Source organism: Anopheles moucheti, chromosome 3 (assembly GCF_943734755.1).
Source record: "Anopheles moucheti chromosome 3, idAnoMoucSN_F20_07, whole genome shotgun sequence".
In the NCBI taxonomy this organism is placed as follows: Eukaryota; Metazoa; Arthropoda; class Insecta; order Diptera; family Culicidae; genus Anopheles; species Anopheles moucheti.
In genome coordinates this window covers 40952751-40979521 of record NC_069141.1, presented here as the reverse complement: position 1 = coordinate 40979521, position 26771 = coordinate 40952751, and the positions used below count along the sequence as shown (strand labels likewise).

General features: G+C 41.4%; 1 protein-coding gene across 1 annotated transcript; it reads left to right on the top strand.

Annotated features, from left to right (window-relative positions):
• The first annotated feature begins 1308 nt into the window (after positions 1 to 1308).
• LOC128302188 (dual oxidase) lies at positions 1309 to 25972 on the top strand. The gene is made up of 13 exons (XM_053038946.1): positions 1309 to 1703; positions 14678 to 14761; positions 19937 to 20491; positions 20566 to 20969; positions 21042 to 21319; positions 21396 to 21563; positions 21635 to 22604; positions 22677 to 22880; positions 22948 to 23257; positions 23320 to 23443; positions 23516 to 24599; positions 24678 to 24806; positions 24874 to 25972. Exons 1-13 carry the CDS (start codon positions 1613 to 1615, stop codon positions 25000 to 25002), a joined length of 4530 nt encoding a protein of 1509 aa, XP_052894906.1. The 5' UTR covers positions 1309 to 1612; the 3' UTR covers positions 25003 to 25972.
• Positions 25973 to 26771: the final 799 nt, after the last annotated feature.

The window sequence follows — 26771 nt, the reverse complement described above, 5'->3', positions numbered from 1 at the left end:
TTTGGTCCGGTCCGTTCGTGTGAAGACCGGCTCCGCTACCATCATGCCACCGGGCCGCCCCAAATGTTTAGCATGTATTAATATTGTATTTTTTGTAAAACAACATTTTGTAATTTATTATTTTAAATATTGAAAAAATCGCCAACATCAATCAAGTTAAGCTGTTGTACTTATTCTTTGTTTCATTTTTGTTTATCTTTCTTGTAGGTACCTCCATCAGGTCATGCAACAGTCGGTAACACACAAAAATTGTTCGAGTGCTGCTTTCCTTCTTTTATCGCCAACACGCCAAAGGTGTTCCGAATCGTGTCATCGACGTGCGGCCTTGATATAAATTGTGCGTCGTCTAGTCCGGCCTGCACCTGTCCCCAGCGACGTTTGCCACCGCTTATAGCGTGTTGCGATTTTCCTCTCACTTACCCTTGGTCTTCATCGACACGACCAGACAGCTCGAATCCGTGTTGAGCCGAAATCTAGGAATGCGCATTTTTTTTGTTTGCTTGTCCACCATAAAGATTCAGTTGCGTACATGTTTGGCTTCATTTCCGAGGTGCTGTGGTATGAAGTGGTTCGCTCGACAAATTTTATGGGGAGATTTTTTTTTGCTTTATAAGTAACGGTAACTTTAAAAAATAGTTTTTGCCACTTTATCTCTAAAACACATTCTAAAGACTTGAAATATCCATAGCAAAAGAATAAACAAATGTAAATCACTTTAATTCAAATTGATCACCCTGTAAGAGGCGGTATAAAAAGAGTCACTATAATTATTCTTGTCAAATGAACCCCGAATTGTAGTTGTGCGCACTTCCGATGAAGGATCACGTTTATTAATTGTATCGCAATTTGCATACGCTAGACAGTCCGGTTATTTCACGCATGTGGTGTAACTTCGATGGTGAATAATTTTAAGTTGTTTTTAGTTTGTGTTTCATGTGTGTCTGAAATGGTGACAATTGCGAACCAATTTACAATCTGCAAGTGATACTCTTTGCGACAGCGAATGCGTACTTTCTATTTCACAACGATTGATTTGATTGCCTTACGGTATACGGTTATGTGTTTTTAGTCCGGACCCGCTAGCTTGGGGTCCGAAATAAAGGTGCAGTAAATCCCCGCACCGACGGCAGTGTTACTAGCGCTCGTATTAGTGTAAATGTAGTGTGCACGAGCCGATAAAATTCAGTGCGTGATAAGTGTGTTCAGCGGCCTTTTCGGCAGCCATCATCACTGCCTAGATGTGTTAAAAGTGAAAGGAAGAGCGAAATAATTTGATCGGAGCGACCCCACCAAAAGAGGAAAGCTTCACGCTTCCTTTTCGCACACCGTGTTCATTGTTCAAGTGCTGTTACGCAAAAGAAGAAGGCAAAATAACAACAACAGCAAAAAAAAAACACACACACATCACAGATTGCATCGGAACCGTACCATCGATCGCAATTTGTCGAGTTAAAACACAACCAAATCGCAGGTGGTTCGAAACCGGCGCAAACTGGAGTGGAAATAAACGTCAACGAAAAACCGATGCTGCCGAACGGTGAGCAAGAGCAAATGATCCTTCCTCAATGAGAGCAGTTCCCGGAGCCGAGCAACTGAAGCAGGAGTTATCACCATGAGGACCCTCGATCGACCCGCAGCCAGCCTGCTGTGGTCAACATGCCTGTTGGCCTTGCACTTTACGATACCAGCCACCGATGCCGCCGGTAAGTGTTCCACCTTGCCGTTTATTTAGTGCGATCGATTTTGGGCCACCTTCTGTGGTCGTAACGCGTATTAAACCGCCACCAGCACCAGCAAGGATTATCGGGTCGCGTTCGATTGCGGCAAATGATGCAATTAGCTCAAAGTGACATTAATCGAAGCGAAATGGTAGCTAAAGTGCTTGCTGTCTGTTTGTCCATCGACCGGGATCTCGATCTCGGTGCCATTGTTGAAGCGGAATTTACGCACCAAACTTCACAAATACACACAAAGCACACACTAACGCAACGTTTAACGTCGACAACGACTCGACTCCATTCGATATCGGTGAATGTTTTAGGACCTTTCTTTTTGCCGACATTGATAGTGCGTGTTTTCTTTGTACACACACAGCCAGATTGTGTTGCTGTAGTGGATGTTTTAAAATAAAATCAACTTTACGGTCGATAAAAACACGAACCTAAAACAAGCTGCTCAAGGTGCACATTTCTCATTGATCGGAATGTCCAGGAACATTGCACTTCTGACAACCGTGGGGTTTTATGATGAGAATAAAAATGGCTTGTACTATGCTCGTAAACCCAAATTTTGCAATTGCATAAAACTTCATTAAGTTATGAAGTACTGTGCGTCTTCATTTCATTACGTGTATTTCTGGCATGATCAGGAGCCTGACATTTACATTAATATTGACAGGTAACCTTCGGATGAATTACGGCATATTTGATTATCGGACCCATCGCCCATCCCATTCAACTAGCCAGCATAAGAAAAAAAAACTCTTCTTTATCGTCATATTGAACAAATTAATTCAATCGAACGTTGACGATTTGCTCGATCACTAGCAATTATTGGACATAAATTATTTGTATTGCCAGCGCTGCGCTGAATTGTGTGTTCATTTAATTTATTCGCTTTTGCTGCTAAGAGTTGAAAGTTCATGTCGATAATCGTGAAAAGTCATAATCCCCTCCCTGGGTGACACATTTGCCAACGAGCCAACAAGGAATTCTGTAAGACCTTTTTGCTCATTGTTTTAGTGCATCCCATTTTATGTAAAGAACACATATTTATCATTTTTATTTGCATTCCAGCGCTGACTATTCCGGATGTGTACAGCCAGCCCTTTTTTTATCAAGATGGATTAACCCATCGACGGCAATTTATGTACTTCTCGCATTCTCCCGCTGCGTGTTTGATTCCTTTTGTGGCATCCTATCTCGTCTGACAAGAGAAACAATCGCAACTCACCACCCGCTAGACTGCTGTACCGAGCAGATGTGCGGTGGAACGAGATGCAGTGGGTACAATCGAATTGCATTGATGCATCTCTTGACAGTACAACAGACAGTACAGACATTATGCAACCGTTCAGCAACGTTCCTGCGTCATCTGCGACAGGCTGGTTTATATGTGTATCCTTTACCTTTTTTACCGTCACTTATCGGAAACATCTCAAACAACGTCGCACGCTGATTGTATTTCATATTAATGCACTTTTTATTCTCACTAATTGTCATTTTATTCGATCATGCGTTGTCCTTGAAAAATAAAATCATCGCGATAAATTGTTTACCAACAAATCACATTCAGCAAGAAAGTTAAAAGTAGTAACGCTGTTCGGTGTGACGATCGATGATGCATCGAGATCCGTCGAGCGACCCGCTTCGCTGCATGTCACCACGCAGTAAATCATCAACCCGGTGTCAAATCGCATCGTACGTTATGCATACACGCCAGCCATGTTGACCGATGGCTATGCATTTAACACCTTGTAAGGCACAAGCCACAAGCGATCGCGGCCAGCGAAAAGGGAGCTAATTAAGGTTTGCAATCGCAATAAACGTCGTCAACTATTGCGCACAGCGTACCATCCTTCTGGTGCGTTTCGCGTTCTACTTATAGATATAATTTGAATTCTAAACGGTGCCGGTGCGGACGAGCATCATTATGCGTCGTCTAATGGGATCTCATCGCTGGACGGTCGCTGCTGCTCACGTTTGTTGACACCTTCGTCATTTCGGTCCGGCGTGCAGGAAGGGATCGGTTGCACCGCGCTCCGGGGGATCGACTTAGGAGCTTTTTGTAATAATTATCATTAACCGCCAATTACTCACCATCAAGCAGCGCAAACGTGTTTAAGCTATGATTTATGAAACTGGCTGGCACGGCTACCTGGTCCCCTCCAAGGTTGACATTGTTTGATCTGCAAAGGAATCATACGTTCGGAATCTTAAGTAGCATAAGCCAACGTTTACATAGGAACCGTTGAGATTCTACTGATGGAATGATGTATTCTCATTTTTGCAATAGTGAGCTTGCTCATTTGCAAAGCTTGCAGATTGGTGCCAATGTTGTTTTAACACAAGACAACATTGGACAATTTCGCTAAATCAAAACATTTTTTTATAAATTTATTAATTCCAATAAACTACAGTAAAGTTAAATTCAAACGTGAACTACGCTTTGAAATGAAGATGATACACGAATTTCCGTTACCCCCGTAGGAAGGACATCACTTCGACTGGCCGTGACAATAATAACACCCTTCCAATGTAGCACATTCTTCGAGCTAGCTTGAACCGGATGGAATAAATGGTCGGAACATACTTGGTTGAGGTTTAATAATTTTATGCTGAGCAGCTAGTGAAGAAGCCGTTGCTGCTTCTTCTGTAGCTGATACTAAGTGTGATGATATAATTGGGCAGATATCTCGATTCGTTAGCTTCCAGCGCGCTGTAATCGATCCGTCTGATGAACGATCAGCGTTACTGACATTCACCGACTTACGCTTGAGCTGTAATGCAGATCTGGCAGATTGGGTGTTCATCAGATTGGCTGCTAATTGGGAACGGTAGTGGAAAACGATTGGTTGTACCCTCGAATGTTTTGTCCCGTTGTTATTGTAGATGTCTAACCTGTGGTTGGGAGTCCTTCATCCGGAAATCAAGCCAACAAATTCTAGAGAGCCTATCAAAAATCTTGCGATTATGATCTACCCAATCGCTCGTGAAATTAAACTGAAAGCGCTCTTTGCTATTTCCTGGTTTGCAACTAATCACTCCGATCAACTTACTTGCTCCCACTTAGCTTTGAGACTGCATTAAGCATCAAGCACTGTCAAAGCAATCGAGCAAACAGAATCGTTTTTGTCTCTCTTGCCTCTAAACTGCAACTCATTTGTCTTCATTTGCCTACCAACATTTCCCACGGTGTACAGTGCTCCATAGCCTTGATCGAACATTTTTGTGGGTGCTCGGTAGAGACATAAATACTTCACTTGCTGACCACTAAAACGCATACGTCAGCGGTGAACACTCATCCGGATCTTTGACGCTCAAGGTTTTGAACTACAAGACGAAAGCATCTGTAGTCTGACTATCGTCTGATGGATGGTATGTGATCATTGACTGATCACGACAAGGACACGAACAATAGCTTGCTTACTGCTCATATGCGATTAATACAACTATTAATCTACATTACGAATCCGTTTTTTGTTAGCTTTTACCTAATGAAAATTACAACGCATTAGCATGAAGCTGAGTAATATGTTACATGAAACAGGAAGGTTGTGGGTTTGAATTTTGTTATGTCCCAAACACGATACTCATATTGCGTTGTGGTAGATTGAAACAGATAATCGAATTCCCAAGTTGCTGTTTACAGTTCACATGATGTGTGGCGATTAGTGAAATCCTTGTAACAGTCAGTAAAATCGTTGAGGGATCTAGATCTCACATTCAAGATAAATAGTATATTCAAAGTAACGTTGCTGAGTGCATACTCTAGCTAATGTTCAAAGATCAGGTTTGAACAGTTATTTCCAAAACTTTAGGACCTGGTTTCTGATTTTGTTCAATATTGCGTGAATTATATCAGTCACTATGCAAAAATTGGGATGTTGAGCAGCTCATTCCTGCATTTCATAGGCTTGTTATTAATATTAGCAGTAATTCTAGATTTAACAGATATAGCTGATGGTAAATTAATTTATAAAACATTTCACATTGGTTCGAAGACATTTCCTTTTCCGAACTGTGAACGGGCACTTTATGGCTATTCTATACGACAATGAAAATCAAATTAAATGTTTTCCTGCATTTTCAACATTCATTTTGTAAACATTTAAAACTTTAAACATCGAAGATCCGCTGTAATTGGCACAAGTTTGAAACTTCCAGAAAATTTCAGTTGTCCTATAATTTTGACAAGGAGTGTGTAACCGTTGTTGTTGTGTGTTTTAATGATGATTCTCGTACTGATCGTCAGAAGATCATCCTACGGTCATTTTTCTTCGTCCAAACCATCGTGAGCAAACGGCAGTTCAGGGTCATAGCTCCAACAGTGTGACTAATCCTTGCTTCTGAAGAATTTAGTCTAAATCCATCGATACTTGAGGCGATCAATATCAGCAGCTCGTCGCTGAGTTCAAATTAGTTGGAGTGTATCTCTGTTGTACTTCTCGCCTTTGTTATTACTGGTTTTTCATCCATGCCCTTTTGTCTGATGGTGCATAGAAAATCACAAAACGCGGACAAGATGTGAAGGTTGCTACGGTGAAGCTTGAGGACGACCCTCTGCAGTATATACTGCAATTGTTTATTCAAATGAACTGCGCATTGAACCAAGCCACGCAGAAAAAAAACAAACGGCCAACAGCAGATCACGAAGTATAGAAGCTTTTCAGAATGACTTGATGAATAGCCATAATCTACAAAGCTTCTTCAATTCTGACTTATTCGCCAGAAATGAAGGTGGAATTGTTGATGGTTGTGAAATAAGAAGTTTATTAAAGCATGTAATACACGAATAACATTTCCTCCGTTAACTTCCATAAACATATCATCAAGATCTTTGTAGCTTTTGTTGATAAAATCAGCACCTTGTTATAAAATGGTTTCGTATGTGGTAAGCGGTGAATATATTTTATTTATTTTTCACAACTAGCAAACGCAAGGTCGACATTATCATACAACCCAGTTCGTTGGTTTTTGTTTTACAATAGTTGTTTAAAGTTTTAGAAAGCACCGTTTCGATACGGTTCGATGAGCAGCTATAGTTTCCTTTTAAAGTTCTAGGCGTATATTAATACTAAATGAATACGAAATGTAAATGCGTTACTGTTATCATTTATTATCTTTTCTGTACTTTAAATAAAAAAATTAAACGAAATAAATTGACTCAAAAATTAAAATATTCTGATTTTGGAATTTCAAGGAACTTAAACCCAATCGTGCTGATATGTGATTTTTGTTATTGTAATTATATATAGCAATGAATGCTCCATTCATTAAAATATATTTACCATTTAATTGGCATTGCTTTTTGCGCTCTTTTCCAGTTTTTGATTGGTTTTATCCTCTTATTCCCTCATTGTACATCGCTACGATCATTTATGTGTGCTTATTAAATCTCCTGGCAGGCTCACTGCTCCGCCCAATAAATGAATACTTAATTATACGACCTACAGATTAGCTCTGCTCATTATGCTATCCTGTTTTGCGGGAACAGCTTAAATCTCTATCCAATTAAGTTGAGCAAAAAGTGCCCACTCACTCAAAAGCCTCAGATATTCATTTTGGATTTTTGAACTCTTCGACAAAAAAAACACCGCTGATTGAATTATTTGGACATGCAAGAAGAAGTTGACCGAAAGATGGAATCAGAAAAGCCCGATGTATTGTACGAATAACAAACACGATTACAATGTCTACTTTAAATTTCGCCCATCCATGCGAATCGATTCGTTCATTAATAGAGCAAAGAACCTAGACACGAGTTGTGAGTGCTCTCGACGAATGAGATGGGGCGACCTTGAAAACGTTTATTAGAGATGTACATTCCATCCAACCTGTTCGACATAGGGATACTGGCACGCACGTTTGAGAACCGTGACCTGTCAGACAGGATCGTCCGTCTATGGCCAACCACATCCGGCTGCGGGATCTAAGCCGGATCCGCACGAATATGTATCGACATCTCGCCCGTCGAGAGTACTTAACGCTCATTCCTTTATGTGTTGAAGCGTGTAGCACGTGTAAAGATTGCGCTCGTTGTTGAATAAAAATAATTGAAAGAAAAAACAAAACAAATCACACACACACACCACAAAAACGTTTAGGGAACACCGAGAGCATTAGCGAAACATTCGAGCGCCAAGATGTACACGATAAACGTGCACTTGCCAGTTAAGGAATTGCATAACCCGATGCACCGGATGGTGGCTAACCGAGACCGAGAATGCGCTGCCATTCCGTGTGCGCGTTGTTTAATTGTGCCGATGAGGTAACGCTTAGGGAATTGTTAATATCTCGGCGCATGGCTTTGCGGAATAACGAAAACGCGAATACGAACCCTTGAACCGAAGGTATTGGACATTCCGTGCATTGTTTTTTGTCCATTTTGGATGTGCAAACACAGGTTAAGGTATAATTAGCGGAATATCTACACCTTATCGTTTCCAACGGTTGGGCAGCGAATCTTAAAAATGTGTTTTTTTTGTTACTTTGAGAGCCATGATTAAAGTGTTAATGAGTTAGTAAAGGATCGATTGAATTAATTTAAGTGTTTAACATAATTTAAAATTCTCAAATATTTCTCTGGTAATGTCTGATAATTTATCTCCGGTTATAAAAATTAGATAATGCTAAAATTACGTTATAAAAATATAAAGCAAAGTAAATGATGAGTTGAGGAAAAAAACATCAATGGCAATTCATAAAAATATGTCAACGAATAACGAATATCTGGGATATTTAACAATTGTTTAAGTTAAGGTAAGAAAAGGTATGAAATTGCATATCGACTTCAATTTTCAACGAGCGAGCTTCCGGTACAATGTTTATAGGATGATTATTTGCAGCAGATGAAGTAATACAATCATTTGAAAGTTCGTAGCGACATAAAGGGCGCCGCCAACACAGCCCGTAGCCAATCGAAGTGACCCATCAATCTACCTGCTTGAAGGAGGCAGTAAAAAGACACTTTCAATCTTAACAGCAGCTGCTAATGCAAAAACGCCATAATGCCTTGTCATTTCCTATTGAACTCTAAGGTGTTGGACGGCTCTAAGGTATCTGTCACACTTCGGTTGTAGCTCGTTGATTGCTCCTTCAAGCAATTGCGTGTACGGTGTGCGGTGATGTACGAATTATAAACAAATCTTCCTTTAATCTCGTCTTATTTTAATGGGATATGTCACGAAAATTCGAAATTACTCTGCATGACCGTTTATGGGATAGGAAGGTGATTGTTTTGTTTATTTGTAAAACAATATTTATAACAAGCACGGCAGCATATTTACGGATTGGTAAAGGAATACGTTGCCCTTCAAGAACGAGTAAATAATACGCTTTAAAGCAACACGACATGGCGATCGTACTGTTACAAATCTTCAGGACACTGCCACTGACGGGATCGCAAATAATTACCGTTCTCGCTGGCATACATCTGTGCCACCTGCCGCACATTTTGGCCTTCGGATGGTTTTTAATTAACTTCGTAATGCACCACAGTGGGAGCTTCGTTGGAATTTGTCCACAGTTATGACAAGCATCTCGAATAGAGGTATTTTAACGAACGCCGATCGAAGGTGCACGGAACCGGATCTGTTCGCCTAATGGTGGCACATTTTGTCAGTGCACTTCTCCCTTTCCCTTTCTGCACTGCCGTACAATGTCTCTGTAAATGGAAGTGTCGTTTTTTGCCTTATTTTTTGTCTCTTTCCAGTACTGCTTCTATCACTACGCCTAATTGATAGAAACGTAAAGCTTAGCGATTCGAGCTGGCGGCTCATAAGATCTTTCCATTGCATCCTTGCACACTGCAAATGCGAATCCGTTGCATGCGTCGCCATGCGTGAATCAAGCAGTTTGAACGGTTGCAGTGACTTACTCTGCTGTATTTGCGAACAGTTGTGAATGTACCGTACCTTAGCGTGAACAAAGTTCGCTTCAATGGCTTGCTGACCTATACCCTTCGGTGGCACTTTATAAGCTGAGCTTATTCGCTATAAAGCATCACCTTCCCAGGGCCGAGCGAGGGACCCTACGTGTAAGTGAGTGTTGGCATAAAAAGCATTCACCACACTCCTTTTTTACGAGACCGATTTAATGGTCGCACAATAATAAATGCACCGCTGCAACATGCTTTTTTCACCATCAGCCATCCTAATAATTGAGACATAACCGTTGATCTTAAGACGCTTCGGTGGGGGTGGCTTGAGAATGAATTTAATTTATTTTATCGACCGCTTCATAATGATTGAGAGTCGAATATATCTTATTTCTTTCGGATGGTGGAATAACGAGTCATCATTTATTGCACATTGCTCATTTATGCATCATTTATTGGGCAACGGTTAATGTGAGTTTTATGATATTTGATGTGTTATATTTATTTGTTATTATCATTAGCAATAGAAGATATAATTAACTTAATTTTTATATTATTGTATACATTGTTATTCACATATGAAAATGTGAAGAATACAAAATTCATACTCAAACCAAATACAATAAGGAAATGATGATGGTAACTCCCATTTATATCCTTTGTCTAATATTAGCTTATTTAAGATGCCTGGTATGGCCATTCTAAGATGAATACAAATAAAACTATAATTCTTTTCAAAAGGCAGATAACGATTAGTGCTGCTATTTTCGATAAATTCTGTGAAGCTGACCATCAGAAAAAAAATTGCCGACAACATCCATCAACTCTCCTTCTAACGAGTTCGTCCAGTACGATGACCATTTACGTCATAATGTTGGTCACTTCCAAATACAAAGAACCGGACCTAGTGGATCCAGCATGTGCGTGCTGGTTACAGCCAGGCGGGAAAAAAAACCATTCGAAACAAGTCTGGCCCAAACACGTGTTGATCTTTAACACCTCCCATGTCTCATGTGTGCAAAGTTATTTTCATTAATATGCATTTTGGATCCTTTCAGCAACCGTACATACTCATATAGTACACGGATCCGCTTTTGCAATGGGTTATAGAATGTATCACATTCCATCGTGACAGCTGAATGTGCGTCGTATGATGTTGGATGGAGCCTAATCATCATCATAGGTCTTACCTGTTGGCAGGGTAGCACGCGACCATCAAACTACTCGCACGACGGAAACAAGCGAGATGTATTGTGCGAAACCGTTGAGAATACGTTCGCAGCAGATTCGTGATTGACGGCAATTCAAATTTTATGATACGCGAGATACTTGAGCAGTTTTAGAACAGTACTGTGAAGATTTTGTTGCCTGTTTCCTCAATTCATTCGCCGAGTGCCTGTGTTGAACGCCGTGGGATTGAAGGCATGATTTATTGTTCATGTTTTTTTCCGCCTTAATCTTTGATTGATTTCTCTTCGTAATGGCGTTTGTTTAGATAGACTTCTGCATTTTCGGGTTTAGCGCCCAACAATACTTGAGTAGAAAAAGAAGTAAAAATAAGCAACAGGGTGGTCCTGTCGTTCGTTACTTTTTTAATAGAATTAAACAATCTTGCTTCTAGATCCCGGTACCTTGGAACATTGGGTTGACTATTTTCTTCTATAATTGTGTTGCTTCATTAATTTCGCTGTCAAAAAACACCTTACTCGGTACCCATTTTTGGCTATCTTCATTATGCCTTTTACGATCATGTTACACCCGTTGAACGACCAACACGTCGTGCGATCTGTAGCACTTGATCAATCATTCTTTGATGAATGATCGCCACACCGCCCAGCTAGGAACGTTGTTCATGTTTTCTCCGCGGGGTAGCGAAACAATTTGCGCTATCGCCAATTATTCCCGCTGGCAGGCGGAGAAAACAATCAGCAGATATAAAATAAACTGGTTTAACATGTTCTTCGGTGTACCGAATTTTGCTGACCGGCTATGCGTTTTATAGTGTTCCGACAGATTTATTCAATTGGTGGGAGTTATATCGTGAGTGTATGCCCGTAAAATCACTCCCACACTAAGTGAAGCACACGTCCAGCGTCAGATTGTCGCCCACTGGAAGAGTGATGTGGTATTCTCTAGCTGTTCATCGCAAATTTAAACACCACTTAACCATACAAGTCATAGTACAAAATAAAGGATGGTATTCGTATTGCATGATTGTTGAACAGGTTTGCATGGATGATGCCTTGGGCGTTTTGTGCGACAAGAATAACCTCCTCTACCGGACAGACAATACACATAAAATAGATCAACTAAATCAATTATGTAGAACAATTATGAGATTCAGGTCGATATATAAACCCAAAGGTTGACATATCGCCCGCCTGGTTCGTGACGACGGCTCTGAATTCGTGCAATTATCGCGTATTAAGTGAAAGGCAAATCTCCAACCAGAACCTGAATTCCATGTTTCGTTTGACCCTTGGAGGCACGCTGCGTGGATGGCCACCATACCTGGGCCCAGTTGGTTTATGCTGCTGCTACCAGGATCGTGCAGCTACGCATGCAAGAACGACCCGACCGTTCCAGCGTCGAGCAAACGTACATTTAAAAATGGTTGAAATGGTCAGCCCATGGAATCCGGTGCTACAGTTTGTCCCCGATTCTACACGCCCAATCACTTGACAGGCAGCTCCAAGCCGTACCCTAGATTTGCATGCGTGCATCGAGGTCCGCGTGGTTCGTCCACACGCAGAATTATTCGTCCGGACCGTGCAGGACCAGATGCTCGGCAGGACGTGTGCCAGTTGGTCAAACAACTGTTCGATGGAAGTAAATCAACCGACACGATCCGGCGTGCATACTCGCGTGGATCGAATGGAAATTCACCAAATACTCGATACCAATCTAATAGATTATTCCTCCCTTACTTATTGGAACTTGAACGAGATCCAATTTGGAGTTGCATTCGTAAATCGAAAGTCAGCACTGGAGAGCCTTGTTTGGAACGAATGTTCTGACAATCTACAGTTGGTCATGTGAACACTCACGTAGACCGTTTTTTTTTTGCTCTCCGGCACGTTCATTGAGGGCTTGAGGCTATACTATTCACTAGTATATATCACTAACGATGGGAGGACTTGCTCGCGGTGATGCCAATTTTAAGGTGTGATTTTGGATAAAAGCCTTCAAACCTCGTTTCTCACATAATGCCGGCGTGACAAAGCGAATGGGAGGAGATCAGTTCAACGATTGGATTTGAGCGAAATTGATTCTAAATTGTTCAAGCCCAAATGGGACACTAAAACCTTTTTGATTGTGTCAATATATTAGCCTAACAGGATTTGTAGCCATGCCTTTTTTAGATTAGAAAAAAAACTATATGTTTTAAATGTTTCCCGTTAAACATTTTGTGAACAGTTATAATGAAAATTATTGTTTATTATTGTTTGCTATCGACATGTGTATATTATATTAGGGTTTTTTCTTAATATTTAGTGAATTTATTTTTAAATTACTTAAAAAAACAAATTCATTAATCATGTAAAAAAGATTACATAACATATTATTAAATTAATTAATCATCTTGACGATGTATTTAATTTAATTGAGAAGTAACAAATTTCAAACCATTTTTGTTGAACTTGTCCGATTTTCTGCGAACAGGCGATTTTTTTTTATTTTAATAAAACTTAAAACACGTAATTACTGTAATAATAGGAAGTTGTTAACATTCCACAGCGAAAATAAATTAAATTATCCAATTTTGACAGCCATTACTCACAATTCCTTCTTTTCCTGCATTTTCTCTCGTTGGTTTAAACTTCCGTTTCATTTCCTACGTATAGAACGAAAATCTTCTCAAGTCACAAGATTTATTAATTCTCACGCCTTTATGAAAGCCGTCGAACGCGCTTAATCCCGGATGCAATATTAGCTGGACGCCTTGTATAATACATTTTCAAGAAACCGGTAGCACTTAAGCAGGTATCCCACACAAAAGTCGTAATTAAGCCAATCCAAATTGATCCGCCACACGGAGCTCCGTAACACCTATCCAATGCTTAAGCCAGAATATTTGCAAGACATTCAAGCGTACCTTCAAATGGTTCGTCATTGTTCTTTTTGCTTCTGCACGAACTTTGTTTTACAGTTTTACGATTTCGCGGGGCCCGGAGGTTTAAGACTGTCTCGCGAAATCTGTCATGTTCCATCTGACTAAGCAAATTTTATCCCACCTTCGAACCGGCAAGAATACTTCGTGTGTCGGGGGTAGCGAACGTGCCCGGTGACGAAAAGGAACATAAAAGATCGTTTGCAAATCAAGCTCACCGACCGTAAACCCAAGTCCCGCGGGGCTCACCACAGATGAGCGAATACCGGCAATCTGCACATGAGTATAAGGTTATTAAAATTTGACCACTAAGGTCACCCCTAGCAATGCGACCATCTATTCAGACTTAACATCCAGTAATCGGACCATTCAACCTTTTCGGGCGATGAGCGGTCAAAGCTGGGGGTTACTCGCTCACTGTAGCACAAACATATAATCGTTAGCTTGGAAGATTTACGATCGGGTAATACGAAACATTAATCAACCGATATCGGTGACATGGCACAGTAAATTGTTCCTTTTGCGGAGACATTGCCAAAATAAAGTCCATTCTCTGCACACATACACACCTTGCACATACTGCGACGAGCGATAAGACGCGATCTTTTTCAGAGCAGAATTAGGTTTGGTAGTTATGTGTGTTGAACAATTTACTGTTTACTGCTATGGCGATGAAGATTAACTGTTTATGTGACTCAAATAAAAAGGGTATTTTTTCCCATATTGAGCCAACGCGAGTGTCCTGTGTGGTGCCCCATTCCCAAATGTGTTACCCTTTCCTTTCACTTACCTTGACCCGTTCTCACGATCAGATCTTGAGTGTCGGGTTTTAAAGGTAACCTAAGTCTTAACCAGCAACCCATTTGCATGTCAGATCGGCTACATCTCGGACGAAAAATCTAAACTGACCCATTCTGCATAAAAATGTCTCAATTTCACCTTGTGCCTTTTTTTCTCTCTCGTTTCCAGAATCCAGTTTGATGAGCCACGTCGAAAAGCAGCGCTACGACGGATGGTACAACAATCTGGCCCATCCGGACTGGGGCGCAGTCGGTAAGTAGCACGAGCACCGCCCTTTGCTCATAATTTTATGATTTATCGCACAGCGCTAACACTGACAACTCGCACGTAGGACTGTCGCAGCGGGGGTTTCCCAAAAAATTGCCCTAAAAATGTTACAAAAAAAAACATCCAAGACACACTCAGTACACACGGTTAACGCTTGTGCGTTGTACTTTAACGACGGTCATGCTTAACTGGAGGCTTTTCAATGTGCCTGTTGTGAACCGTAAATGCAGATATATTGCGATATGTCACAGTGCATTGTACGGTTTTCGCAGCGATCGCTCAATTTTCGAACACACCCGCTCAGCAGGACGCCTGCATTGAGTTGTAAGAACTCCCGCGTAGTTTCGAAACAGGGCTTGGGTCGGTAAATCCGCATACTATGTTTATTTTATTACATTTTAAGCCTTGTTTACTCGCATACTCGCCTCTCCCCATTTTTGGACTGCGGAATTTGCGCTGATCAGTTGATACGCGGTAGATGTAGATGTAAATTTTAATTATTTATGATTATCGGCCATCAATGTTGGGCGAGGGAACACTGATCATGACAATTGATTGCGTCGCGCAACGATGCGGGCTCGGAAATTGTTCTCAATTTTCCCATCGTTTCGTCTGGCTAATTAGTGAACGTGACCGTGTAGTACTTTAGCACCGTTCGCAACTCATAAAAGGCATGTGAATATTTACGCTGTAGGATAAGACAAAAAATCGGGTTGATAGTGCAAAATTGCTTATTTCAATATCCACGCTAATAATAAGCCTAGTTTTATGGAAAGAATCACTTAATGTAACCGCTAAGCGACACATATTAATTTGTCTCAGTTTTTGTGTGTAATGACATCGTTGTTTTAAAAATAATTATCCATTGTAATTGGATTTCGTTTCTGTCATTAAACGAGATTTTTATAAACATGTATTTTACAACAATGTGCAAAGGTCTTAAGTAACAACAAGATCAGAAAATAAAAAATTATTTGCCGATCATTTTATGCATCTCCTCATAACCACACAAAACAAAATCGATTAACGCATTCGCACTACAATCCTACATCCACTACACACTACTAATAGAACACTAGTGGCACGTGAGCACAACCCACCGGCAAAGTCACGCGACCTGCATGTGCATGTCGGTGCCCTGCAGTGTGGTGCAAAATGTAGCAAAATGTAACCTGTTCCCGCCACTTGCACACCACGCGGGCACAGCATCAGTCCGTCAGCAAAGGAGTGACTCTAAGCCATGCATCATTCGACGTCGTGATAGTCATCGTCTCTTTGACGTGCAGGTTCGAATGGTTCAAACGCCCATTATACCATTTCGAGGATCGAAACGGCCCAGCTGTCTGAGTGCATTTATCGACGAGGGGGTTAAAATTCAGCGTGACTTAATTGGATTAAGCATACCACCAGTGCAGTGGCTGTTCACTTTGTCTCTAAAACCCCTCCCCGTACGTGCATCACCATCGTACCCTTGGTGCATTCTTGCATTCTCGTTTTTTTTTTTTGCGTCGGACCCCCGGACAGCTTTTAAGCACTGCTCGGCACAGGATAGATGAATGGGCGGATGGATGGATGGATGGATAGATGGATGGTTTGCCTTGATACGGTGCACCCTCCTTAGTACCCTGCGATGACTAGCAATGGGTCGGCCCATGCTTCTGGAGCTACTGACGCAGCAGGAGGCACCGGCACTACTAACAACGTCCTACGGAACTCGTTTTGTTTCGTGATCCGCAGCAGCAGCAGCAGCAGCTACTAAATTATATGAATAATACCTCACAACGCGTGCATGTTCAACCATTGGCGACACGCAGTTCCAGTTTTGATGAATGATTCAAAACATTGTCGAGGCACCTGTCGTAGGGACACATACCTGCGAAGGCATTTCATGTTGTCTGAATGTGTGGTTTTATTTTGTTAAAACAGTTGCATGGCAATATTTACATTTCATCTCATAAATTGATGAAATAGGAACATCATTTGTTCATTCATGGTGCCATCACTTATATGTATTGTGCATTCTAGCAATCCATAATGTACAAGACACTGGGATCCATATCAAACTATTGACATATTTTGTTGTTCCCCAAAAGGGAAAATAAACGGCGATGTATTTGCTATCAGTTCTGGTCCTGCATGACAGTACCAGTACAAAATTCCACCCCGACCGTACCCCCGTAAAAAGGACACATTATTCAGCTATGTAGTAAAAATAATTATATAAGGTTTGGTTGTTCTCATGTAAGCAAAACAAGAGTTTTAAATAATAGCTTTATTATTAAACTAAATGTATTGCTTTTTCAGAGCAATTATACGCTTATAAAAATATTTAAAATACTCAAAGTGCTTTAAAGGCATTTTCGTTTCGGGACGAGTTTTTAATTTATACGTGTTTCGTATATTATACGCTAGCAATTATTAAATGGCAAAAATTGTGTAAGGTATAAGAATTTTTGTTATTTCTTATACTAACCTTTGACTAGTGCTTGTTAACATTTGTGAATTACATTTATGCAGTGATTTTAAAACTTTAAGCATTTCTTTAAACCTTTGAGGTATGTGTTTATTTTTATTTTTGTATTTAAAAAAAATCGTTATGTTATGTTAAGTTATGTTACGCACTGTATAACTAAACATTGAACAGTTTGGAACAGCTTAGTGTCATTTAATTTAAATGTACATAAGCGATACAAAAAATAGCTCATGACACATCAGGCTCTTTAACTGTTTTCTTTACATAAAAAATCAAATAAACTGAAAATTAAATATACTCTAATAATAATAAAAATTAAAGATGTTTTGTAGATATATGTAGATATTGTAAATATTTTTTATCTATTGTACTTGTGCAAAGCTAAGCATCCTAAATGATATTAAATTGTTATTGCGCGTTTCTGTTTGACGAGTGAAGTGACGAATAACTTTATTTTAGATTCTTTTTTTGCAAGACTTTTTTGACTTATTTGTTTCCTGTTGAACCTTTTCAGTAACCTTCAATACCATTACAGTGGCCTTGCTTTAGTAGATCTTAAAGGTTTAAGCTGTTAATCGCACGAATTCCTTTCCAGTGTGATTCGACTGCACGGCCGCTTCGCTCATCAGGATAGACGTTCAAATTCTGCACCGAGCTTATTGCATTATGAAACAATTCACCCGGTCGTAGTCATTTATAAAAGTCTGAAAGAAATAATTGATGGTCTGCATGGGACTGACCTCGAAATCAAATTTAAGCTTATGCTGGACGTGTAAGCGATATGACTGGTGGGGTGCAGATGCTTTGTTTTGCACTGCGGTGTTTTTTTTTCTCCATCAGCTTTCTCAATTCCTTTCGGAGGAACTTTGTGCTGAAAAGCTTATTTCCATCCAGTGATCAATTTACCATCTCGTGTGATTGTATCGATTCCTTCTCACCGACTCTTTTGAGTGGATTGCTTCCAAATAAAGAATACGCTGTTCCCAAAAAAGGAACAAATGCGTTAATTGCAGTGCCTTGTGTAAATGAAATAGTTGACACTTTTATTTCTATTGTGTTTCCTGCCTTATTCGATAGTGCTGATGGATTAATTCAAGGTCTGTTGTGACATAATTAAGAAATACACATAAATAGTACACAAAATACTTCTTTGGTATACTTTTATGGTTAACTATATCCTACTTTAGTAGATTGAAAAAAACATAAACTATTTTTGTTAAAAAAATCGTTTTACTTTTTTGTCCCTTAATCGAAAACAGGAGCATAACACCGTACTTAAGCATGAAAACGTGTTTTTGTTCCCCGATAAATGAGTTGTCTCAAAGCTTCCTCCTGTTGAGTGGACGGTAAACATGCATTATGCATGTTTGCTAACATTTCGACCCCTCGGGTGCCAATTTACTCGCACAAAGTTTAATTATTTTTATCACCTTGCTGACACATTCGACGCTAATCTACGGCATTGATCTAGATACCGGCGTGCCTGATAAGGCCAGCGGTGCTAAATATGCAACAGTGGCAAGTGTGTAGAAATTATACGAGAATTTATGTCGTGTTTAAAAAAAATCAGTACAAAGTACACATGTTCTGCTTCACTCAGTTCACTTCGTGTTTCAATGTAGCATGAACGGGGTGCGAGTGTGTTTTAGAGGATCATAATTAAGTACCGTCATAAATTTTGTATAACAAATCTTAAGGCAGCGGCAGCTGATAGTATTTCATACATGATATTGCTCATTTTATTAAACCACACGTGTTTTGCTACCGTATTATACCGTTCAAAGTTATGGCACGATCGTACAGCATAGTTTTGCATATGTTCCAGCAGATTTACACTGACAATTATCGGTGTATAGTTTATGACAGTGTTCTCGTCGACGACGGTACTTGTTAAGCCTTTCCTCTTCTTGGTTTTATCCGCTACTGCGCTACTGAAGCACCCTCACGTTGGGTACATTTTGTAGAAATTTTAAAATTATGGTCCAAACAGACAGAAGCGCGTGTCATACCAGTCGTGAAGTAAAACCCACCTAGGCAGCTTACGAAATCCAGAAGTGAGAGTGCATTTGCACTTTACACTAATAGCACACTGTTGCTTAACCGAACCAAAGTACCGTCTCCATCATCAGCGCAGGAACCGTTAATGGACAATTTAGGAATAATTATTATTTATGAGCTTGCCATTGACATTGAACTGCTTCCGTTTTGTAGTTTTTGCTGCCTCGCCGTTCTGGGGCTTCACGCTCACTTAGCGAATGTCAGCCACTTGCTCACTTCCATCATTTCAGCGGCAACACCGCAACAAGAAGCAACAAGAAAATCATCATCCATTAAGCAAGACCTATCCCTTAAAATATGCAAATTAGCGTAAGGTACATGCAATTAAGCTGTGCGTTGCCGAGAACGGAGCTACAAATTGATGTTACAGCATTGTTTTGTGTTTTGAGGGTGATTTTAGACATCGGTGGTACCGTTCTACGCTTTAGAATGATTGGAAAACATGTCTAATAAAACGATTTTTTGTTGTTAATATTCACACAACGAATGCATGTGTAATTGCACTCATGGAGGCGCCCGGTGGCAAGAAAGTTCTTATTAAATCATCAAACATCATTCGACATGTTGTCGTTAATTTAAAGAAATATTCAATATGTTCATTGATATTCTTTATTTTACTATTTTCACAGATAATCACTTGACTAGGAAAGCCCCGTCGGCGTACTCGGACGGTGTATATGTGTTGGCCGGTGCCAATAGGCCCTCGCCTCGCAAGCTCAGCAGACTGTTCATGCGTGGCACAGATGGTCTACCATCGATGGAAAACCGTACCGCTCTGCTGGCCTTCTTCGGTCAGGTGGTAACGAACGAGATAGTGATGGCGTCCGAATCGGGCTGCCCGATCGAGATGCACCGTATCGAGATCGAGAAGTGTGACGAGATGTACGATCGGGAGTGCCGCGGTGATCGATACATCCCGTTCCACCGGGCGGCCTACGACCGCAATACGGGCCAGAGTCCTAATGCGCCCCGCGAGCAAATCAACCAGATGACGGCATGGATCGATGGAAGTTTCATCTACAGCACGTCCGAGGCATGGTTGAATGCGATGCGATCGTTCCAGGACGGTGCACTGCTGACAGACAAGCAGGGTACGATGCCGGTGAAGAATACGATGCGGGTCCCATTGTTCAATAATCCCGTGCCGCATGTGATGCGAATGCTCAGTCCGGAACGACTATACTGTGAGTAATCATAACCCCTCCACGTTGTCAAGCAAACCAACCAATATTATCTTTTGTTTATTCCCCGTGAATAGTACTGGGTGATCCTAGAACAAATCAAAATCCAGCTCTACTCTCGTTCGCCATTCTTTTCCTGCGTTGGCATAATGTGGTGGCCAAGCGAGTTCGGCGACAACATCGGGACTGGAGTGATGAAGAGATTTTCCAACGGGCGCGCCGCGTCGTAATCGCTAGTCTGCAAAACGTTATCGCCTATGAGTATTTGCCAGCCTTCCTGGACAAGGAGATAACACCGTACGATGGCTATAAGGCCGATACTCATCCAGGCGTAAGCCATATGTTCCAGGCCGCTGCATTCCGATTTGGACATTCTTTGATTCCACCCGGACTCTTTCGACGCGATGGTCAATGTAACTTCCGGCGCACTAATATGGACTTTCCGGCTCTGAGGCTTTGTTCTACGTGGTGGAATTCTAACGTGAGGCTTTTACTACAAAATAACTAAAGATGCAAAATTTAAATATCTATTCTATTAATTGGCATATTTCAGGACGTGCTAGACAACACGCCGGTGGAAGAGTTCATTATGGGCATGGCATCGCAGATTGCCGAAAAGGAGGATCCGCTGCTGTGCTCAGACGTGCGCGATAAGTTGTTTGGTCCGATGGAATTTACACGGCGAGATCTTGGTGCTCTGAATATTATGCGCGGTCGTGACAATGGGCTTCCCGATTATAACACGGCACGTGCAGCTTACCGGCTGCCCAAGAAGAAAAATTGGCGAGACATCAACCCACAGGTGTTTGAACAGCAGCCCGAACTGTTGGAGTAAGTGTGTCACTGATATCCATGTTGATGCGGCAGAGGTTTCTTTATAACACTCAATCATTGCTTGATCCGACAGGCTGTTGATCAAAACTTACGATAATCAGCTGGACAACGTGGACGTCTATGTTGGTGGCATGTTGGAGTCCGATGGAAGACCCGGTGAACTGTTCTCAGCTGTCATAATCGATCAGTTTACCAGAATTCGTGATGCCGATCGGTTCTGGTTCGAAAATGAAGATAATGGGTGAGTAGCGCAAGCGGTTCATGATCTTGCGTCAATAAAGAATTTGACATTTGCATCAAATCTTTTTACAGCATATTCACCAAGGAAGAAATAGCCGAAATACGCAAGTTCACGCTTTGGGACATCATCGTGAACAGCACGGACATTGAAGGAGATGAAATTCAGCGTGATGTTTTCCATTGGAAACAAGGTGATCCCTGTCCGCAGCCGGAGCAACTAAACGCTACGTTATTGGAACCCTGCAACTACCTCGAAGGATACGATTATTTCTCCGGTTCGGAGCTAGCGTACATCTACTCTTGTGTCTTTCTGGGTTTCGTACCCATTCTATGTGCCGGCGCCGGATACTGCGTGATCAAGCTCCAGAACAGTCGACGACGTAAACTAAAAATTAAACAAGAAGCCATGAAAAACACTGCCAACAGTAAAGTGTCCGTGGAGAAAATGGTAGCTCGCGAGTGGTTACATGCAAACCACAAACGGCTGGTCACGGTAAAGTTCGGACCGGAAGCGGCCATCTACACCGTCGATCGCAAGGGAGAGAAACTACGTACCTTCAACCTGAAGCACGTCGATGTGGTGACGGTGGAACAATCGCAAGAAAATTATAAAGCCAAGAAACCCTACATTCTGCTCCGCGTGCCAAACGACCACGATCTGGTGCTGGAACTCGAATCAAACTCCGCCCGTCGGAAGTTTGTGAAAAAGTTGGAAGATTTTCTTGTGCTGCACAAAAAAGCTATGAACTTTGTGGAATCGAACCGTGATTTGATGCTGGCCAAGGCCGAAACACGTGAGCGTCGTCAAAAGCGACTGGAGCACTTCTTCCGCGAGGCTTACGCACTGACGTTCGGTTTGCGGCCAGGAGAGCGACGCCGCCGTTCGGATGCATCGCTGGACGGTGAGGTTATGACGGTGATGCGTACCAGTTTGTCGAAGTCGGAGTTTGCAGCAGCGCTTGGGATGAAACCCGACGATATGTTCGTCCGGAAGATGTTCAATATCGTCGATAAGGACAAAGATGGAAGAATATCCTTCCAGGTATGGGATGCAGCATTTCCTTTCAAAAAAGTATCTATTCAAAGCATGGATTTGGTGGATTTTCTATTTTAGGAATTCTTGGAAACCGTAGTGCTGTTTTCGCGGGGAAAGACTGATGATAAGCTGAGGATCATTTTCGATATGTGTGACAACGATCGAAACGGGGTGATCGATAAAGGAGAACTAAGTGAAATGATGCGTTCCTTGGTGGAGATCGCCCGAACCACGAGCGTTACCGATGATCAAGTTAACGAACTGATCGACGGCATGTTCCAGGTATGTGTCTGATCGTGTCATGTGCTTACGCTGTGTACATCAACGTATTCGTTCTTTATCTCTCCAGGATGTTGGTCTAGAGCACAAGAATCATCTAACGTATGAAGATTTCAAGCTTATGATGAAGGAGTACAAGGGAGACTTTGTTGCGATTGGATTGGACTGCAAAGGTGCTAAACAGAACTTCCTCGATACATCTACCAATGTGGCTCGTATGACCTCGTTCCACATTGAACCGATTTCGGATTCACGACGTCACTGGATGCAAGAAAAGTGGGACTGCTACACGACCTTTCTTGAGGAGAATCGTCAAAACATCTTCTACCTGTTCCTGTTCTACGTGATCACCATCGTATTGTTTGTGGAGCGATTCATTCGTTAGTATTATATTGTGTTGGTTGTTGTTCTTGCAAACATTATCCGGTTTGACGCTTTTCAGATTACTCATTTATGGCGGAACACACCGATCTGCGGCATATCATGGGAGTTGGAATTGCTATAACACGAGGATCTGCTGCTTCATTGTCATTTTGTTACTCTCTGTTATTGCTCACGATGTCGAGGTATGCGTATGATGCTCTTTAATGGGATGGAATTATGGAATATTTACATTTAAACCTTCTCTCCTCCCACAGAAATCTACTCACAAAGCTCAAGGAGTTCCCGATCCAGCAGTACATCCCGCTGGATTCGCATATTCAATTCCACAAAATCGCTGCCTGTACTGCGCTGTTCTTTTCGCTCTTGCACACGGTGGGCCACATCGTGAACTTCTACCACGTTTCCACACAATCGATCGAGAATCTCAAATGTCTCACGAAAGAGGTCCACTTCACGTCCGACTATCGACCCGATATAACGTACTGGCTGTTTCAGACCGTTACTGGCGTTACCGGAGTAATGCTGTTCGTTACGATGTGCATCATATTTGCCTTCGCTCATCCAACCATTCGCAAGAAGGCGTACAAGTTTTTCTGGAACGCACATTCGCTGTACGTGGTGCTGTACGCATTGTGTCTAGTGCACGGACTTGCACGTTTGACCGGTGCCCCTAGGTTCTGGTTGTTCTTTATTGGGCCCGGCATTGTGTACACGCTGGATAAGATCGTCTCGCTTCGCACGAAGTACATGGCGCTGGATGTTATTGAAACCGATCTATTACCTTCGGACGTAATCAAGATTAGGTTCTACCGTCCGCCGAATCTGAAGTATCTTTCCGGCCAGTGGGTACGGCTATCATGCACAGAAATAAAGCCCGAGGAAATGCACAGCTTCACGCTCACATCGGCACCGCACGAGAACTTCCTCAGCTGTCACATCAAAGCGCAAGGCCCGTGGACATGGAAGCTGCGCAACTACTTCGACCCGTGCAATTACAACCCGGATGATCAGCCGAAGATACGCATCGAGGGACCGTTCGGCGGGGGCAATCAGGATTGGTACAAGTTCGAGGTCGCTGTGATGGTCGGTGGCGGCATCGGTGTGACGCCATACGCTTCGATTCTAAACGATCTGGTATTTGGTACCAGCACCAACCGGTACTCGGGAGTCGCCTGTAAGAAAGTGTACTTCCTGTGGATCTGCCCGTCGCACAAGCACTTTGAATGGTTTATCGATGTGTTGCGTGATGTGGAGAAAAAGGATGTTACGAACGTGCTGGAGATCCACATTTTCATCACACAATTCTTCCACAAGTTCGATCTTCGAACTACCATGCTGGTGAGTGAAATGCGTTAGAGTACTTTCTTTTTGCAACCGGAATTAATTTGTTTGCATCGATTCTTTTTATAATTCCAGTACATCTGCGAAAACCACTTCCAGCGTCTCTCGAAAACGTCCATGTTCACCGGGCTTAAAGCGGTGAATCACTTCGGACGTCCCGATATGTCGAGTTTTCTCAAATTCGTACAAAAGAAACATTCTTACGTGAGTGCAATAACGGCTTTCAACTCCTTAGATAAACCTTATTTATATTTGTTTCCACTATTTGCAGGTTTCCAAGATCGGAGTCTTCTCCTGTGGACCGCGGCCACTCACAAAGAGTGTTATGTCGGCGTGCGATGAAGTAAACAAGAGCCGCAAATGGCCATACTTCATACATCATTTCGAAAACTTTGGCTAAGCGGTGCAAGAAGAAAAGTCCTCCCCGCACCGTCATCGTTCCGTTCTCATTCCAATAGCAATAAGCTATCGTTTAACCATCACTCACGTATGCATTCTCTTATCGATCAAAGAGGAGATTCATTTGCTCATTGTAATTTCGGAACCGATAAGTGGTTTGTCGATTATTTTTATATTCTAGTTTTGAGTGTTTGTCTGCGTTTATGATTGTATGTGAAGCTTTCGGTGGGCTGCAAAGAACAGTTACAGTATTTACAATATTCCCGTTTGATTACTGCCCCGCCATCAAACGAATCCGTGTTGTTCATTTTAATGTTAGCTGTGTAACGTCCCCTGATCACTGCTTAAATAAGCCTTTAATTTATTCCACTTCCCAATGTCTTCCAAGCATGAAACACAAAACATAACCACGTGCAACTATTCAAATGTCTATCCGGCTCACCGACAGCAGAAGTGTTGTCCACTAGAAGTTCCACAAACATGTTAGTAATAGGTATCTCTACAAGCGTATGCTGCAAACAGATCGCAATACAAGCAATATTCACACGGATAACTACCATTTCATGATGCGTGATATTACATATACGAATAATCGCAACTATTGCTAGCATAAGAAAAAGATTGGGCTAGATTCGGCTTCGGTTTCGCAGGTGGCTTCTACCAGTAACTGTTTCGATAAGCGCAACGTTCTTACGCTGGTTTACGTTCATTCTCACCAACTGCCAGAAAATGTACCTTTTGCGTGTTTGTGCAGCTTGTCAAGTACAGTGTAGCCGTTTGGTGTTTATGCCGTTTTATTTTCATCGATATGTATGTTGCTCTTGCTCAAGCTCTTTTACGCTGGCCTTTACGGAGTAAGTCATTGCCGTTCGTGGCGAATAAGTTAGCAAACAATGTAAATATGCATTAAAATCGTTGCTGTATTTATTATACTGTGTACACTACCAATAAATATAAGCATCCCAACAATAGCCCCATGGGAGTTGCTGTCGTATTTTATTGTTCTGATTCCAACTGCATCCGAAACTGTTGGTTATGATATTTTTATGTTTATTGTGCTTATGAAACTCTTTCGCTACACTGGTAGAATTCTCGCTTAATCCTCACATTGGAATCTTTGGACCACGAAAAATAATTCGTCAATAAATACATTTCTTGTCCAATGTACAGAAATGCGCAAATATGCGTCAACAAACACAAAACGAATTAAAATTTAAATTAACCTAACCTAAAATGTTTAAATGTTTGTTAAAATGTTTGTTAAAATGTTTGTTAAAATGTTTGTTAAAATGTTTGTTAAAATGTTTAAAATTGTTAAAATTTGACACGTTTGGCATCACTGTTGAAAGCTCATATACCATAAAAGCTTTGGAAACTTGCAAAAGCTTTTGGCTGTGAACACCTGCTCAGTGAGAAGATCACTGAAAACAAAGTGAGAAGATTTTAGTCACTTTGTGACAGTGAGAAGGTTTCTTCTCTCACTACTATCATTTTAATGGTTCTTCGTGACACAGCGTGGAACAGAAGTTTATGCTGAATTTATGCGACTGTTAAGAAAACTTTAATGAAGAAAATGAAGAAATCAGCTTTAACGTTATCATCTAACGAGAAAGGTTAACTTGATGAACCTTAACCCCATCCTCTGCTTCTTTGACATTTGCAATAGTCGATCTTTCTAACCCAGCGACATGCTCTGCCCTACACACCCGATGATGCAACATAATTATGTCGCGATGAAGAAACCAACCAACAAAACCATGCACTAAGTGA

Bases quoted from the DNA above. Each gene is read 5' to 3' on its own strand.
- LOC128302188 (XM_053038946.1), top strand. From the start codon at position 1,613: ATGAGGACCCTCGATCGACCCGCAGCCAGCCTGCTGTGGTCAACATGC. The intron at 1,704-14,677 runs GTAAGTGTTCCA...TCTCGTTTCCAG, and splicing joins ACCAGCCACCGATGCCGCCG to AATCCAGTTTGATGAGCCAC. The intron at 20,492-20,565 runs GTGAGTAATCAT...CCCCGTGAATAG, and splicing joins CAGTCCGGAACGACTATACT to TACTGGGTGATCCTAGAACA.